This window comes from Saccopteryx leptura, chromosome 2 (genome assembly GCF_036850995.1).
Source record: "Saccopteryx leptura isolate mSacLep1 chromosome 2, mSacLep1_pri_phased_curated, whole genome shotgun sequence".
Lineage (NCBI taxonomy): Eukaryota > Metazoa > Chordata > Mammalia > Chiroptera > Emballonuridae > Saccopteryx > Saccopteryx leptura.
The window spans coordinates 361324229-361339674 of NC_089504.1; the positions used below are offsets into that span (position 1 = coordinate 361324229).

At 50.2% G+C, this 15446-nt stretch overlaps 1 protein-coding gene across 1 annotated transcript in view; it reads left to right on the forward strand.

Moving 5' to 3' along the window:
* The window catches only part of DNAH9 (dynein axonemal heavy chain 9), a 277538-nt gene that overhangs the window by 24573 nt on the left and 237519 nt on the right, over positions 1-15446 (forward strand). Inside the window, 3 exon segments of the mRNA XM_066364537.1 lie at positions 10904-11071; positions 12779-12895; positions 14299-14449. Coding sequence (XP_066220634.1) covers positions 10904-11071; positions 12779-12895; positions 14299-14449 — 436 coding nt within the window.

The following is a 15446-nucleotide window of genomic DNA, read 5'->3' on the forward strand; positions in this document are numbered from 1 at the left end:
GTCTGAAAGGCACGCCTTCCATCTCCACCGGGATCGTGGAGAGAGGACGCGCTGGGGTCTGGCTCTGTCCTCCATGGTCTGAAAGGCATGCCTTCCATCTCCACCGGGATCGTGGAGAGAGGACGCACTGGGGTCTGGCTCTATCCTCTGTGGTCTGAAAGACACGCCTGCCATCTCCACCGGGATCGTGGAGAGAGGACACGCTGAGGTCTGGCTCTGTCCTCCCTGGTCTGAAAGGCACGCCTTCCACCTCCACTGGGATGGTGGAGAGAGGACACGCTGGGGTCTGGCTCTGTCCTCCATGGTCTGAAAGGCACGCCTTCCACCTCCACTGGGATCGTGGAGAGAGGACGCGCTGGGGTCTGGCTCTATCCTCTGTGGTCTGAAAGGCACGCCTCCCACCTCCACCGGGATCGGGGAGAGAGGACGCGCTGAGGTCTGGCTCTGTCCTCCATGGCTCCTCTGTCTGCCGTCCATCTCCACCGGGATCTGGAGAGAGGACGCACTGAGGTCTGGCTCTGTCCTCCGTGGCTCCTCTGTCTGCTGGCCAGCGTCCCCAGTCACAGCTTCTGACTGCAGCCTCTCCTCCCCTGCACCCCACTGTGTGCCTCTCATCTCCCACTTCCGTCCCCCGGCTGTGGTGCAGTGGAGGTGAAGACCTTCGGCTCCAGCCTGCCCCTGGCCTGGCTGACCGTGACCGCCGGGCAGGCTCTCCAGGCCTGCAGTGGCGCTGGGCAGGGAAGCAAAGCCCGGGCGCAGGAGTGACCGTGGGGCAGGGGCCTCGGACCCTCTGCACGCGTGCCCATGGTGTGACTTTGCACAGAGATGGCGCTGCTGACGTCAGGGTGCCTGGTCTGCAGGGCTTATGGGTAAATATGTGAAGCCATGGCCCCCAGCCTCCCCGGGGTCACTGCCCTCAGAACAGTCCACTCTTGGGCTGCATTCTTCTCTCCAAATCAAGGACACAGATGCGCGGAGAGCAGCTGCCCCGGTTTAATTAGAGGGTGACTTGCACGTCACCTGTTCCCAGTCTTCCTGCCTCTCCCACCATCAACGTGTTCGTCCTTGGCTCTAGTTTCCTTATTTGCTCTTAGTGCAAATGCTACTATTTCTTTTTTCTTCACTGTTTTTCCTTTCTATCCCCTCTTCCTTCCCTTTCTATTCACCTCCCTTCCCCTTCTCTGTTTTCCTAGGCACTCTCACTCTCTCTCTCTTCCTTGTTTCCCTTAGCTCTTTGCTCACCCTGAATTTCCATAACCCCCCCCCCCCCCCGCCCTATGGCAGCTCCTTTCCCCTGTCCTAGTATCCCCCCCCCCTTTCATTTTTCATCGTGGAATCATTTGCCAGCCTCCTGCCTGGCCCCTGGCTCCCCCCATCACCCCCCTCAGCTCCGTGCAGCGGGACGCAGAACTATCGATCGTCACCAAGCAGATTCCATGTCGCCCTTTAGTTAACATTCTGTGTGGCTCTGTGATCGATGCCTGCTTGAAATGGGATTAATCTGCTTCTCTCCAGCACAAATTAGCACGAGCCTAACCTCACTCATCCTGCCGTTCTAATACAGCATGTGGCCACTGAGACGCGGACAGCTGCACTGAATAAATAAACAAAGCTAAGTTACTTAAGTGACATCAGTGCCTTTCACCCTTCCACGTGCTCACACCCCGAGCTCTGCTGTGAAGAGCTGGATTTTAATCTCCATAGCTCTTGGACATTCCCTCCCCCCCCCCCCCCTCTGATTTGAGTGGCCTTTTTTTTTTTTTTTTTTTTTTTTTTTGCACAAGAAAGCTTCTCTGTGCTGATGGGCTCTTGCCCTCTGGGCGGCTGTTGGAAGGCAGGTGGAGGGAGCAGGGCTGCTGGGTGAGGTGCATTGCTGACCAGGTGTCCGCAGGTCGGCAGCATGGGAGCAATTGCATTCTCAGGGCGCCATCTCCTCCTCGCCACCACGAAACAGCTCACCTCTCAGAGAGCTAAGCCTGGGGCAGGGAAAGGAAGAAGAGTAGAGGAGTGAGGCACTGTCGTGTTCCCGCCCCTCACCCTGACCTCCGTCACAAGGGCAGGGCATCAGCGCCCTGACTGCAGCGAGCCAGCATGGCTATGCAAGGCCCAGCAGCTCAGTGGCTGTCATCCCAGGGCCTGGGGAGGTGTACTGGGGATTCGAACCGGGGCATGTGGCTCCACAGCTGGCCCTGGCATCAGACTTGGGCATCTCCCGGGGAGTTCCAGAGGCTGTCGTCCCAGGGCCTGGGGAGGTGTACCGGGGATTCTGACCGGGGCGTGTGGCTCCACAGCTGGCCTTGGCATCAGACTGGGGCATCTCCCGGGGATTCCCAGAGGCTGTCGTCCCAGGGCCTGGGGAGGTGTACGGGGGTTCGGACCGTGGCGTGGGGCTCCACGGCTGGCCTTGGCATCAAACTTGGGCATCTCCCGGGGAGTTCCAGAGGCTGCGTCCCACCGTCGGAGGGCCCCGGAGTGGGCCTGCGGTTTTATTCTTCTTAGTACTCTCTTCTGCCTTCCACACTCTGTTTTTGCCACATGATGTCCAGGTCACTCTTTTAAATAAGCCAATTGGGTAGAACTGTAGCTCACGTTCAACGAAAGGGGTGTATTTCACTGTGCAGCTCACTAAGGAAATCCCAAAAGGGTGTGAAGTCTTTCCAGTTTGAACAAACATCGAAGGGGAACAGTCTCTCCGCTCCCTCTTGATTCCTTCCCTTGCCCTGTCTTCTTGCTGGGAGCTCCAGCTCACACGCCACACCACACCACACATACACACACAGTGCACACTGTACATACACCACACTCCCCCACAGACACATAGTACACACACTGCACACACACACAGTGCACACTGTTCATACACCACACTCCCCCACAGACACATAGTACACACACTGCACACACACACACAGTGCACACTGTACATACACCACACTCCCCCACAGACACATAGTACACACACACACAGTGCACACTGTACATACACCACACTCCCCCACAGACACATAGTACACACACTGCACACACACACACACAGTGCACACTGTTCATACACCACACTCCCCCACAGACACATAGTACACACACTGCACACACACACAGTGCACACTATACATACACCACACTCCCCCACAGACACATAGTACACACACTGCACACACACACAGTGCACACTGTTCATACACCACACTCCCCCACAGACACATAGTACACACACTGCACACACACGGTGCACACTGTACATACACCACACTCTCCCACAGACACATAGTACACACACCACACACACACAGTGCACACTGTACATACACCACACTCCCCCACAGACACATAGTACACACACCACACACACACAGTGTACACTGTACATACACCACACTCCCCCACAGACACATAGTACACACACTGTACACACACAGTGCACACTGTACATACACCACACTCTCCCACAGACACATAGTACACACACTGCACACACACACAGTGCACACTGTACATACACCACACTCCCCCACAGACACATAGTACACACACTGCACACACACAGTGCACACTGTACATACACCACACTCCCCCACAGACTCATAGTACACACACTGCACACACACAGAGTGCACACTGTACATACACCACACTCTCCCACAGACACATAGTACACACACTGCACACACACACAGTGCACACTGTACATACACCACACTCCCCCATAGACACATAGTACACACACTGCACACACACACAGTGCACACTGTTCATACACCACACTCCCCTACAGACATATAGTATACACGCTGCACACACACCACACACACACTGCACACTGTACATATACCACACTCCCCCACACATAGTACACATACTGCACACACACAGTGCACACTGTACATACACCACACTCCCCCACAGACACATAGTACACACACTGCACACACACCACACACACACAGTACACACTGTTCATACACCACACTCCCCCACAGACACATAGTACACACACTGCACACACACACAGAGTGCACACTGTACATACACCACACTCCCCCACAGACACATAGTACACACACTGCACACATACACAGTGCACACTGTACATACACCACACTCCCCCACAGACACATAGTACACACACTGCACATACACACACAGTGCACACTGTTCATACACCACACTCCCCCACAGACACATAGTACACACACTGCACACACACCACACACACACAGTGTACACTGTACATACACCACACTCCCCCACAGACACATAGTACACACACTGCACACACACAGTGCACACTGTACATACACCACACTCTCCCACAGACACATAGTACACACACTGCACACACACAGTGCACACTGTACATACACCACACTCCCCCACAGACACATAGTACACATACTGCACACACACAGTGCACACTGTACATACACACACTCTCCCACAGACACATAGTACACACACTGCACACACACACAGTGCACACTATACATACACCACACTCCCCCACAGACACATAGTACACACACTGCACACACACAGTGCACACTGTACATACACCACACTCCCCCACAGACACATAGTACACATACTGCACACACACAGTGCACACTGTACATACACCACACTCCCCCACAGACACATAGTACACACACTGCACACACACACACAGTGCACACTGTACATACACCACACTCCCCCACAGACACATAGTACACACACTGCACACACACACAGTGCACACTGTACATACACCACACTCCCCCACAGACACATAGTACACACACTGCACACACACAGTGCACACTGTACATACACACACTCTCCCACAGACACATAGTACACACACTGCACACACACACAGTGCACACTGTACATACACCACACTCCCCCACAGACACATAGTACACATACTGCACACACACAGTGCACACTGTACATACACCACACTCCCCCACAGACACATAGTACACACACTGCACACACACAGAGTGCACACTGTACATACCTCCACAGACACATAGTACACACACTGCACACACACTACACACACTGCACACTGTACATATACACACTCCCCCACAGATACGTAGTACATACACTGCACATACACCACACACACTACACACGTCGTGTACACACTGCTCACACAGTACACACACTGCATACACCTCATATACAATGTACACACATAGCACATGCACACACAGTACACAGACTGCACAAACACCTACCGCACAAACACTACACATACAACACACACCACACACACTTGATCCACATCCCAACATATGCACACTGCACCTATACACACACTCCCCACACCCCACACGCAGCACACACAGCACACATACCCTCCACACCCCAGACACACCGTGTGCCCCACACATACACACGCCCCAGAGGGAGCTCGTTTGGGGGCCCTAACAGCGCAGGCCCCCCCAGGGCGCGTGTTTCTGCCGGCAGACTTCCCTCCGAGGGCGAGGGCACTAGGTAAGCAGCTTGGAGAAGCCCTCATCTTTTTAAGGTTAAAGTCCCTGTAACTGCTGTGATGCAGTGGAGGCAGGATGGTTTCCTGCCAAGGCTTTATGAGAGGTGATTAGCAGGGAGACAGGTAATAAGCTGACCTCAGATGCCCGGCATGTCCCTCGCTCCTTTGTCCCGTTGGGTCACTCTGCGGCCTCTTTTCATCTGGGCCTAATTGGGCGTCTCCCCCTTCCACCCTGCCCGGGCGTGCAGTCACGCGGGAGACCATTAGCCGCGGAAGGTCGGCCACTGTTGCACGGTAAAGAAAACAGTCTTTTCCCCGGTGACCTTTCGAGACTTTCGCCTCCGAATGTCTGCTTTGTGCTCTTCCTTAATGAATTCCGAAGACATTTCTTCTAAGGTCGGCGGCGAGATGTCCTCCTTGAAGAGCGGGCTTGTGTTTGTGGGACTTGCCATTGCCTCGAGTCTGACCCCCGCCTCGTGGGCCCCAGCACAGACAGAAGCCTCTCCCAGCACCCCATTCAACACTGTGCAGTTTCCCCTAAGCGTAAGACCCTGTCGGCCAGTCCACCGCCTGGGACTCCGTGCCTTTGTGGTAACTAGAAAGGAGACCCTGTACATCAGCCATTCCGTGGCTCTTGTCCACCAACCTGATCTAATGACGTCAGGGTGGTGACACTTCACAACAGTGGCCACCCAGGGAGTGACAGGCGCATTCCATGTGACTCAGTAACCCCACCACACGTCAGGCATTAGCACACTTCCTTGCAGGTGAGGGAAGTGGGGCTCAGAAACGTCGTATCTTGCTCCATCGCTAGGAAACGGCAGCCCGGGGGGGGGGGGTGTGTGTCCTACCCCGGAAGCTGACATCTTCAGCCTGTATGTGGCATAATGACTTTCATTGTTTACTACTGTGATGAATAGAAAATAGGTATTTAAAAGATATCATTTAGCCTGATCAGGTAGTAGCGCAGTGGATAGAGCATCAGAGTGGGATGTGGAGGACCCAGGTTCAAAACTCTGAGGTCACCAGCTTGAATGTGGGGTCATTGGGCTTGAGCACGGGCTACCAGCTTGAGTGTGGGGTTGCTGGCTTGAGCATGAGATCATAGACATGACCTCATCATGGTTCCTGGCTTGAGCCCAAAGGTCACTGGATTGAAGCCCAAGGTCGCTGGCTTGAGCCCAAGGTCACTGGCTTAAGCAAGGGGTCACTCACTCGCTGTAGCCACTCCCACCCCTCCATCTCCCCACCCCCATCAAGGCACATATCATATGAGAAAGCAATTAATGAGCAACTAAGGTGCCACAACGAAGAATTGATGCTTCTCATCTCCCTCCTTCCTGTCTGTCTGTCCCTATCTGTCCTTTTCTCTGTCTCTCTCTCTGTCCCTGTCAAAAAAAAAAAGGAAGAATAAATGTCTTTAAAATATATATATCATTTAAACCTCTTATTGGTTTAAATTTACCTTTTATCTGTTTTGTGGGACTTGAAAATAAACGATGAAAGAGCTACATTTAAATATTTTAAGAATCAAAGATACAGTCACGGTCACCATGATCAAACTGTTCCTGTGATTACAAGATGATTTTCCACGGGACTCAGGAATCTCCTCTATAATACTCTGACATCAGAATTCTAAAATCCGCCCAGAGGCGGCAAGCTCACTACCAGACTGTCCTAGAATTTGACATTTCTAAGTATTAATGGTTCTGTTGTATTAAGTGGAACCACATAGAATTGCCAGATTTTGTAGGTCAAATATAAATTTTTATAAATTCAACCTACAAGTTGGGGCAAAATCTGTTCTGTCTGCTCATTTGCCTTCAAAATCTGCCCTCAGAGGAGGAGCAGGCAAGCTTCTGCCCTGCCCTTGACCAAGGCCCCTTTAACATTTAAAGACACAGTTCACCCTTGCTTCATAATTCTCTTCTCTTACTTAAATTTCCTCAGTTGCTCCTGAGTTTGCATTTCTTAGATTCTCTAGGACCCTGTTACCCCTGGAGGTGCTGTAAATAAGTCAAAAGGTCAAAGATCATATAGTCACTCACTGAACAAATATTTCTCAACATCTGGGTCTTTTCCAGGGACCGAAGATACAGTAGTTACTCCGGGGCATTCGCAACCTACCGAGAAAGATGGATAGATAATAAAAATATACTAGAATGCCAGGTAGTATCATGCCAGAGGGTGGCACAGGCTCTGAAGAAAGCTTACAGAGGGTTAGGGGAGAGAGAGTGCAGGGGCGTGGTGGGGTGAAAACCGGAGGGTCTTTTAACAGGGAGGTAAGACCAGGTCTAAGACGTTGACCTGAGCCCCAAATAACCGTGTTGCCCATCATGTGTTTTTTAAGTTAAGTAGAGCACTGTAAATATATCCATTGTCTTTGATGACCAGATGGTTTGTTTTTTTTTAAATAGAATGATTAAATAAATATTTATCTAATGCCTGCAGTTTACCTGTTAGAGTGAAGATGAAACGCCCCAGACCATGCTTCAAGTACACTTGAGAAATAAGAGAGCGTCACAAAATTACACCCTAGCTTTCTGATGCACTCAGACCTATCAAGAGGCATCAGTCGGCCCCGGCCGGTTGGCTCAGCGGTAGAGCATCGGCCTGGCGTGTGGGGGACCCAGGTTTGATTCCCGGCCAGGGCACATAGGAGAAGCGCCCATTTGCTTCTCCACCCCCCCTCCTTCCTCTCTGTCTCTCTCCTCCCCTCCCGCAGCCAAGGCTCCATTGGAGCAAAGATGGCCCCGGCGCTGGGGACGGCTCCTTGGCCTCTGCCCCAGGCACTAGAGTGGCTCTGGTTGTGGCAGAGCAACACCCCGGAGGGGCAGAGCATCGCCCCCTGGTGGGCAGAGCGTTGCCCCATGGTGGGCGTGCCGGGTGGATCCCGGTCGGGCGCATGCGGGAGTCTGTCTGACTGTCTCTCCCCCTTTCCAGCTTCAGAAAAATACAAAAAAAAAAAAAAAGAGGAATCAGTCTGTTAAAATGGTTAGAGAGTATTTCCTAAATATTGAATTGAAATTGACATCCACAGAATTATGAAAAATAGGCACCCTGGTGATACTCCGCAGTGCAGATATGTTTCTCCTCTAACTTTGATTACAACTAAGCACTTTTTGAATCATTTGAATTACGATTTAAGTCGATTTCATTTAAGTTTAATTCATTTCTGTCTTCCTGCCAAAGTAGATACACTTGAAGGTGCTTTAAAATAGAAGCTGTCCCACCTCCTACCCCCAGTGACAGGCCCCCCTGCTCCTGGGTGAGCCTCTCTTTCCTTTGTGGGTCATTTCCACGTCTCCCCTCTCGCTCCTTGGCTACTTGCTGGCAGCCGCACTGAATGTAGATGAGCAAAATAACGGTTGGTAGAAGGATGCCCAGGGCTGCACGGTGCCCTCACGCAATGTAGAGGAAGTCGGACTTCTCACCACCTCCGCCGGCCTCTGCCACTCCTGCTGGACTTGGCATCCCAGCGAGAGGAAGGAGTCCGGCAGCCTTCAGCGAGTCTGAGGGGTCAGCCCAGAGCCGTGGCCGTCGGCGGTGGGAATTCCCTAGAGTGGAACCAGGACCGGGCGGGTTTTCAACACCGTGTGGTGTCGTTAGTGTCCTGCCGTCTTGCCTTTCAAACCTCCTCAGGATCCAAGACCCCACCCCCTCCCAGGGATCCGAACCAAATGTTTGCCAAAATCACACCAAGAGACTGATTACCTCCCCCTTTCCTGTTGCAGAGGCCCACGCCCAGGTGGGAGGTTGAAATGGGAGGCGAGTCTTGGTTTGGGGTTTTGTGATTTTAGACCAGTGTTCATAAGCGAGACATACAATGATCTGTCGTGTTTGTTGCATTCTGGAGGCTCCTGTCATCTCAGAGGTGACACGGCTTCTGTGGACTCAGCAGGGGTTCCTCCCCACGGCTCTGGGTTGCGTCGTCCACCTGTCACTTAATTCTGAGCACAGCTGGGCACTGCCATCAACAGCAGTGACAACCATGCACACTTACTGTCTATTTAAGTGCGTGCAATCTTAATCCTGCACTGAGGTATTTACCTCTCACTATTATTATCCTGTTACAGGCAAAGAAACCCAACACAGAGATGTCAGATAACTGCCCACTGCTACCCAGCTGGCTACGTGCTGTACCTTGTCACATGTGCTTGGCAAGAGCATGTGCAGATTTACTTTCCTGGCAGTCGTAGCTGAGACTGTAGCTGTCACCCTCCGGGCTTGTCCTCAGGACCATTTGGAGGACCTGCTTTCCTGTCAATGTCCCCTACGATAGCTGTCATTCTAGAACCAGACAACATGGTCCACTGGAAATTGATTTCTTTAAAACAATTGCTAGTAAAAACACCAATCATGGAAATAATGTTATTATTATTATGATTTGTTATTTATCAGGGAACACAGGAAGGCTGAAGCATCAATTTGATCTTTTGTGTGTCTCTTTTGTGTGTCTGTGTGTGATTTTTTTTTTTTGACACAGAGTGTCAGAGAGAGGGACAGACAGACAGGAAAGGAGAGATAAGAAGCATCAATACTTTGTTGCAGCTCCTTAGTTGTTCAGTGATTGCTTTCTCATATGTGCCTTGACCGGGGTGGGGGTGGGTACAGCAGAGCAAGTGACGCCTTGCTCAAGCCAGTGACCTTGGGCTCAAGCTAGTGACCTTTGGGCTCAAGCCAGTGACCACGGGGTCATGTCTATGATCCCACACTCAAGCCAGCGCACTCTCGCTCAAGCTGGTGAGCCGGGCAAGCAGGATGCCCCATGCTCAAGCTGGCCATCTCAGGGTTTTGAACCTGGGTCCTCCGCATCCCAGTCCGACACTCTATCCTCTGCGCCACTGCATGGTCAAGCTGTATGTGTGTGAAACTTATTTATCTGTCCTTTCTCTCTGTTTTTGTCATGGAGTATCACCAAGAGTTATTTCTACCAACGCCATTTAATAATAAGGATACACCACAAACCAGGCTTCACGTTTTCCTAAGCAACCACCGGCCCACGTGAGTCCCAGCTCTTTCCACAGTCATCTGAGCATTGTCCACTGTGGTTATCGTCTGAGCATTGTCCACTGTGCTTATCGTCTGAGCATTGTCCACTGTGGTTATCGTCTGAGCATTGTCCACTGTGGTTATCATCTGAGCATTGTCCACTGTGGTTATCATCTGAGCATTGTCCACTGTGGTTATCATCCTGTGGTTATCGTCTGAGCATTGTCCACTGTGGTTATCGTCTGAGCATTGTCCACTGTGGTTATCGTCTGAGCATTGTCCACTGTGGTTATCATCTGAGCATTGTCCACTGTGGTTATCGTCTGAGCATTGTCCACTGTGCTTATCGTCTGAGCATTGTCCACTGTGGTTAATCATCCTCCTTTTCGTGGTTCTTTTAAATCCTATGTGAGTTTGTCCCCACAGGGTCTCCTGAAGACCGTCTTGGACTTTCACAACCTGGAAAGGCTCGAGTTCAGTGGCATCCGAGGGAATGCCCTGAGTCAGCAGGTCCAGCAGATGCACGATGAATTTCAAGAGATGTTCGGGGTCTTCTCTGCGTCCTCCTATGACTGCCTGGACCTCCAGAGCACGGTAGGGCTCAGAAGGGCTGACTCGCAAGGTTTTCCCCTTTCCAGGTGCATCCGGCCCGGAGGGTCTGGGCATCAATTTGCATTTCACCCGTTTCCTCTGGCTCTGTGGGCCCTGAGCTTTTATGAAGGGACGCCCACGCCTAATTATTCTTCATGCCAGGAGAAAGATCGGGAGGGCCTTATTCAACTGCTGACTGCTCCAGACCCGTGATATTCGGGGTTTCAGAGATGCTGGGGTGGAGATGGGATGAGGGTGGAGGCCGGGTCCACCCGGCACCTGCGGGCTTTAAGCTTTGAGCAGTGACTGCTACACGAAGGCCAGGCACACTGGGCAGAATTGTATTACTGCGTGGGGGCAGCCGTGAGGGGTACTAGTTTTTCTGACCTGACTCTGGTTTCCAAGGGAGTACTCAGGGACTAGGGAAGGCCAGACATGTATTTTTCATAATGAGAGGACAAGAGCCCACGTCCTACCCACAGCCCCAGGCTGGGATCTGTGAGTGCAGCCCATGGGAGACGGGAGGTGGAGAGGGGGCCAGGCAGAAATCAGAAAAGGCGGTTCCTGAGCAGGAACGGCTAATTATTGGAGGAGGAATTTTTTAAGAGTATCTGAGGGAAAAGGTGATCAAAATTAAAGCAGAAATCTGCACCTTCAGATGTCTCAGGAGATCTTAGCGGACCGGGGAGAGGCCACTTTCTAAAACTTACATTAGTCCAAATCAACTCATTGTTCACCTAAGTTTAAATTTAAATGCATATCCTATAGTTTTTTTATTTGCTAAATTTAGGGACCTTAAGAACAACGGCTAACTGTTGTCTTCACCAATTAAAGTGTACTTAGAAGAAATAGTGTGTATTAGTTTAGTTAGCTTACTTTTCTCCTAGTAGCTAGACTAGTTTGGTTCTATTGAAAAAATAGGATTTAGACTTGGAAGAGGAAGGGAAGGTAGTGTAATGGAGAAGTAGGGAAGTAGGGATGATGGAGAGGAAGGGAATTAGCGATGATGGAGAGGAAGGGAAGTAGGGATGATGGAGAGGAAGGGAAGGAGGGATGATGAAGAGGAAGGGAAGGAGGGATGATGGAGAAGAAGGGAAGGAGAAATGATGGAGAGGAAGGGAAGGAGGGATGATGGAGAGAAAGGGAAGGAGGGATGATGGAGAGGAAGGGAAGGAGGGATGATGGAGAAGAAGGGAAGGAGGGATGATGGAAAGGAAGGGAAGGTGGGATGATGGAGAGGAAGGGAAGTAGGGATGGTGGAGAGGAAGGGAAGGAGCGATGATGGAGAAGAAGGGAAGGAGCGATGATGGAGAAGAAGGGAAGGAGGGATGATGGAGAAGAAGGGAAGGAGCGATGATGCAGCCCCAGAGCTGGGGCTGTTGCTGTTGAGGTGGTTTTTGGGATGGCATAAGCTGGCACTGTGAGTGATAGAGATGGGGCTTCAGAGGATGCAAGGTGACACAGAGACAAAGTGAAAGGGTAACAACCTCACAATTTGACCTACTCTACCATTTCGTCTGGGGGGGAAGGTGCTACAATTATGAGGTAACTATATTCATGGATAAAAACTAAGCCCTGCCAAGTTATATCCTAGAAGATGAAAATAAATCCTTGGTGTGACTGATTCAAGTGCAGAGATTGTTAGTAAAGAGCATGGTGGGACTGGCTGTCACAAAATCATAATTTTCTGTCCATGTGCTGTCTCTTTAGGAATTTGAAAATGACGTCTCTAAATTTAACCAGAGAGTAGAAGATCTTGACCGAAGACTTGGGACCATCTTTATTCAAGCCTTTGATGACGTGCCCGATTTAGAGCACGCCTTTAAGGTTCGCCCAAGTAGAGTGGGAGCCAGCCCTGTGCCCAGTTTCCCCACCGCCACCCTCACCACAGGGGGTGGGGATACTCTCCCACCTGTTTTGTTCCTGCAGATAGTAAGTGTTCCCATTAGTCTATTCGTGTTGGGCGTGTCCTAGGGCAAGGGAGTGTGCAGAATCAGACTTCTCAGGTTAGTTACTAATACTTTCCTGAAAACATCATGATGTAAAAATACCTTTCAGAAAAGGTTCTTCTGGAATGGTCTCCCTGGGACTGATCAGTAGGGCACCCACTAAAAGTGAAGAAGTCTACTGTGATCACCATCCTGAATCCGTGGTTCTGCCACACCATGGGTATTTGACCCCTGTTGTCAGGTTGATTCAAGCTGAGGCAAACCACTTACCAGGCAGTTGCTTAGAGCATTCACCTAAAAGTCACTAGAATAAGAAGACTTGTGCCCTTGCCCCGTATTGCCCAGAATAGATGGTACAGACTATAGAGAAGGTTTAGGATGATGAGCAGCTGAATGACTGCACAGCTGCGGATTCTGAGTCGTGAGACACAAGGATGTAGGAGAACGTGATAGATTTCTATCCACTATCAGGAGACTTCATCTGTCAAGCCTTAAGGATTAGAACCAGAATTAATCGGTGGAAATAACAAGGAGACAGGTTTTGGCTCAACAGAGGAAAGAGATTTCTGTCAAAGCTATTTAAAGATGGAATGGACTTTGTTGGGAAGTAGTTAAGTTCCCAGGTGCTGAAAATGTCTAAAAAGACCAGAGCCCATGCTATTCTAAAATAATCGAAATTGCAGGCTTCATTAGCCATTGCCAGGGGATGGATGGATATATATATATATATATATGACCTTTAATAAATACCTGACATTCCATAACTCATATAGGAAGACTATTAGGATTCTTCTCTCCAAACATTTGAAATGATTCCAGAAATTACTTCATTCTCTCTGCAAATTTTTTTCTTGCACTCACTCTCAAGTTTTAGCCTTCCAAAATTCTCCCCAACACCTAGACTACTTAGCTTCTTTCCTATCTAGCTTTTGGTCTCTATCTTCACCTGCCTTTTCTGTTTTAGGTCTTTATTTTTAATGGTCTTTTTATAGATCAGCTTAACTTTTCTAACAACTTTTTTTTCTTTGTTTTTACCTTTTATCCCAATTCTTACATCCCACAAGGGTTTGACAGGAATCCTTCTCCTTTAGAAGCAAAGGAGAGATGGGGAAGACTACGAATATCCACCAATGAATAGTTATTGATCCAGTTATGCAAGAATTGTTTGACCCTCCTACATTGATAAACATATAAAAGAAAAGCTGGGACACAAAGATGGCTGTAACCTTGGCAATATGGGATCTGTGACTTGTTCCTCTTCTTTCTCCATCTTTTCTGCAGCTGCTAGACATCGCAGGCAACCTCCTCGAAAGACCCCTGGTAGCACGAGATGTAGCTGCTAAGTACCTGGCACTCATCCAAATGTTCAACAGAGACCTGGACACAGTGAGGGTAATGTACACTCAGCGTGTCCAGGAGGAGGCAGAACGCGGTAAGCCGTTTGCCAGGGGATTTGGATGGGGAGTTCTACTACTGAGGAGGGTGAAAGTCAATGATGGATGAATATCTATGATGGATCTCTGACACTCTGTAAGAAAAGCAAGAGCAGCCTCCGTACCTGACAGTCCAGAGCATCTTGACTGAGGGGAGGGTTCACTGAGCTGGGCATTTCCCGGTATCTGGGGCTGAGACAGGCAGGATGACCCAGAGCAGTGAAGTCTTCACCGCCTCTGCCTTTGGGAAGCTGAGACCTTAGCATAACAGATGACTTGATCCTTGATCAATATTGCCACACTGATTAATCTTAAACACACCTCAGTTCTACAATAGATTTTTTTTTTTTTTAGGTGAGAGGAGGGGAGATAGTGAGGCAGACTCCTGCATGCACTCTGACCGGGACTCACCTGGCAACCCCATCTAGGGACAATGCTGAAGTACCGAGCTATTTTTAGTGCCTGAGGCTGATGTGCTCCAATGGAGTTGTACTCAGTGCCAGGCATAAAGCTCTAACCAGTCGAGCCACTGGCTGCGGAAAGGGAGGAGGGAGAGAAGGGATGGAGGGGAAGAAGTAGATGGTCACTTTTCCTGTGTGCCCTGACCGGGGCGTCGATTGGGCTGGCTTCTCATCCAGAGGCTTTGAGGAGAAAATTCACTTCAAGCTCACTTTTGTTGGTAGAATCCAGCTCCTTGTGGCTGTAGGACTGCAGTTTCTATTTCTTTATTGGCTGCCAGCTGGGAGCCAGCCCCACTCCCTGCCATGTGGGAAGGCTATGTAACTGCCTCCTTCAAGCCAGTGGGGGCACACTGAATGCTTCTTAACCTTCAAGTCCCTCACTTCCCCTTCTTAGATGACCGGAGAAAACTTTCTCCTTTTAAATGGCTCACCTAATTAGGTTAGTCCTCCCCAAGATTATCCTCTTGTTGCCATATAAGATACTAGAAAGCCCAGTGGTCATACGAAATGACCGCTGTTCTAGATATTATAAATT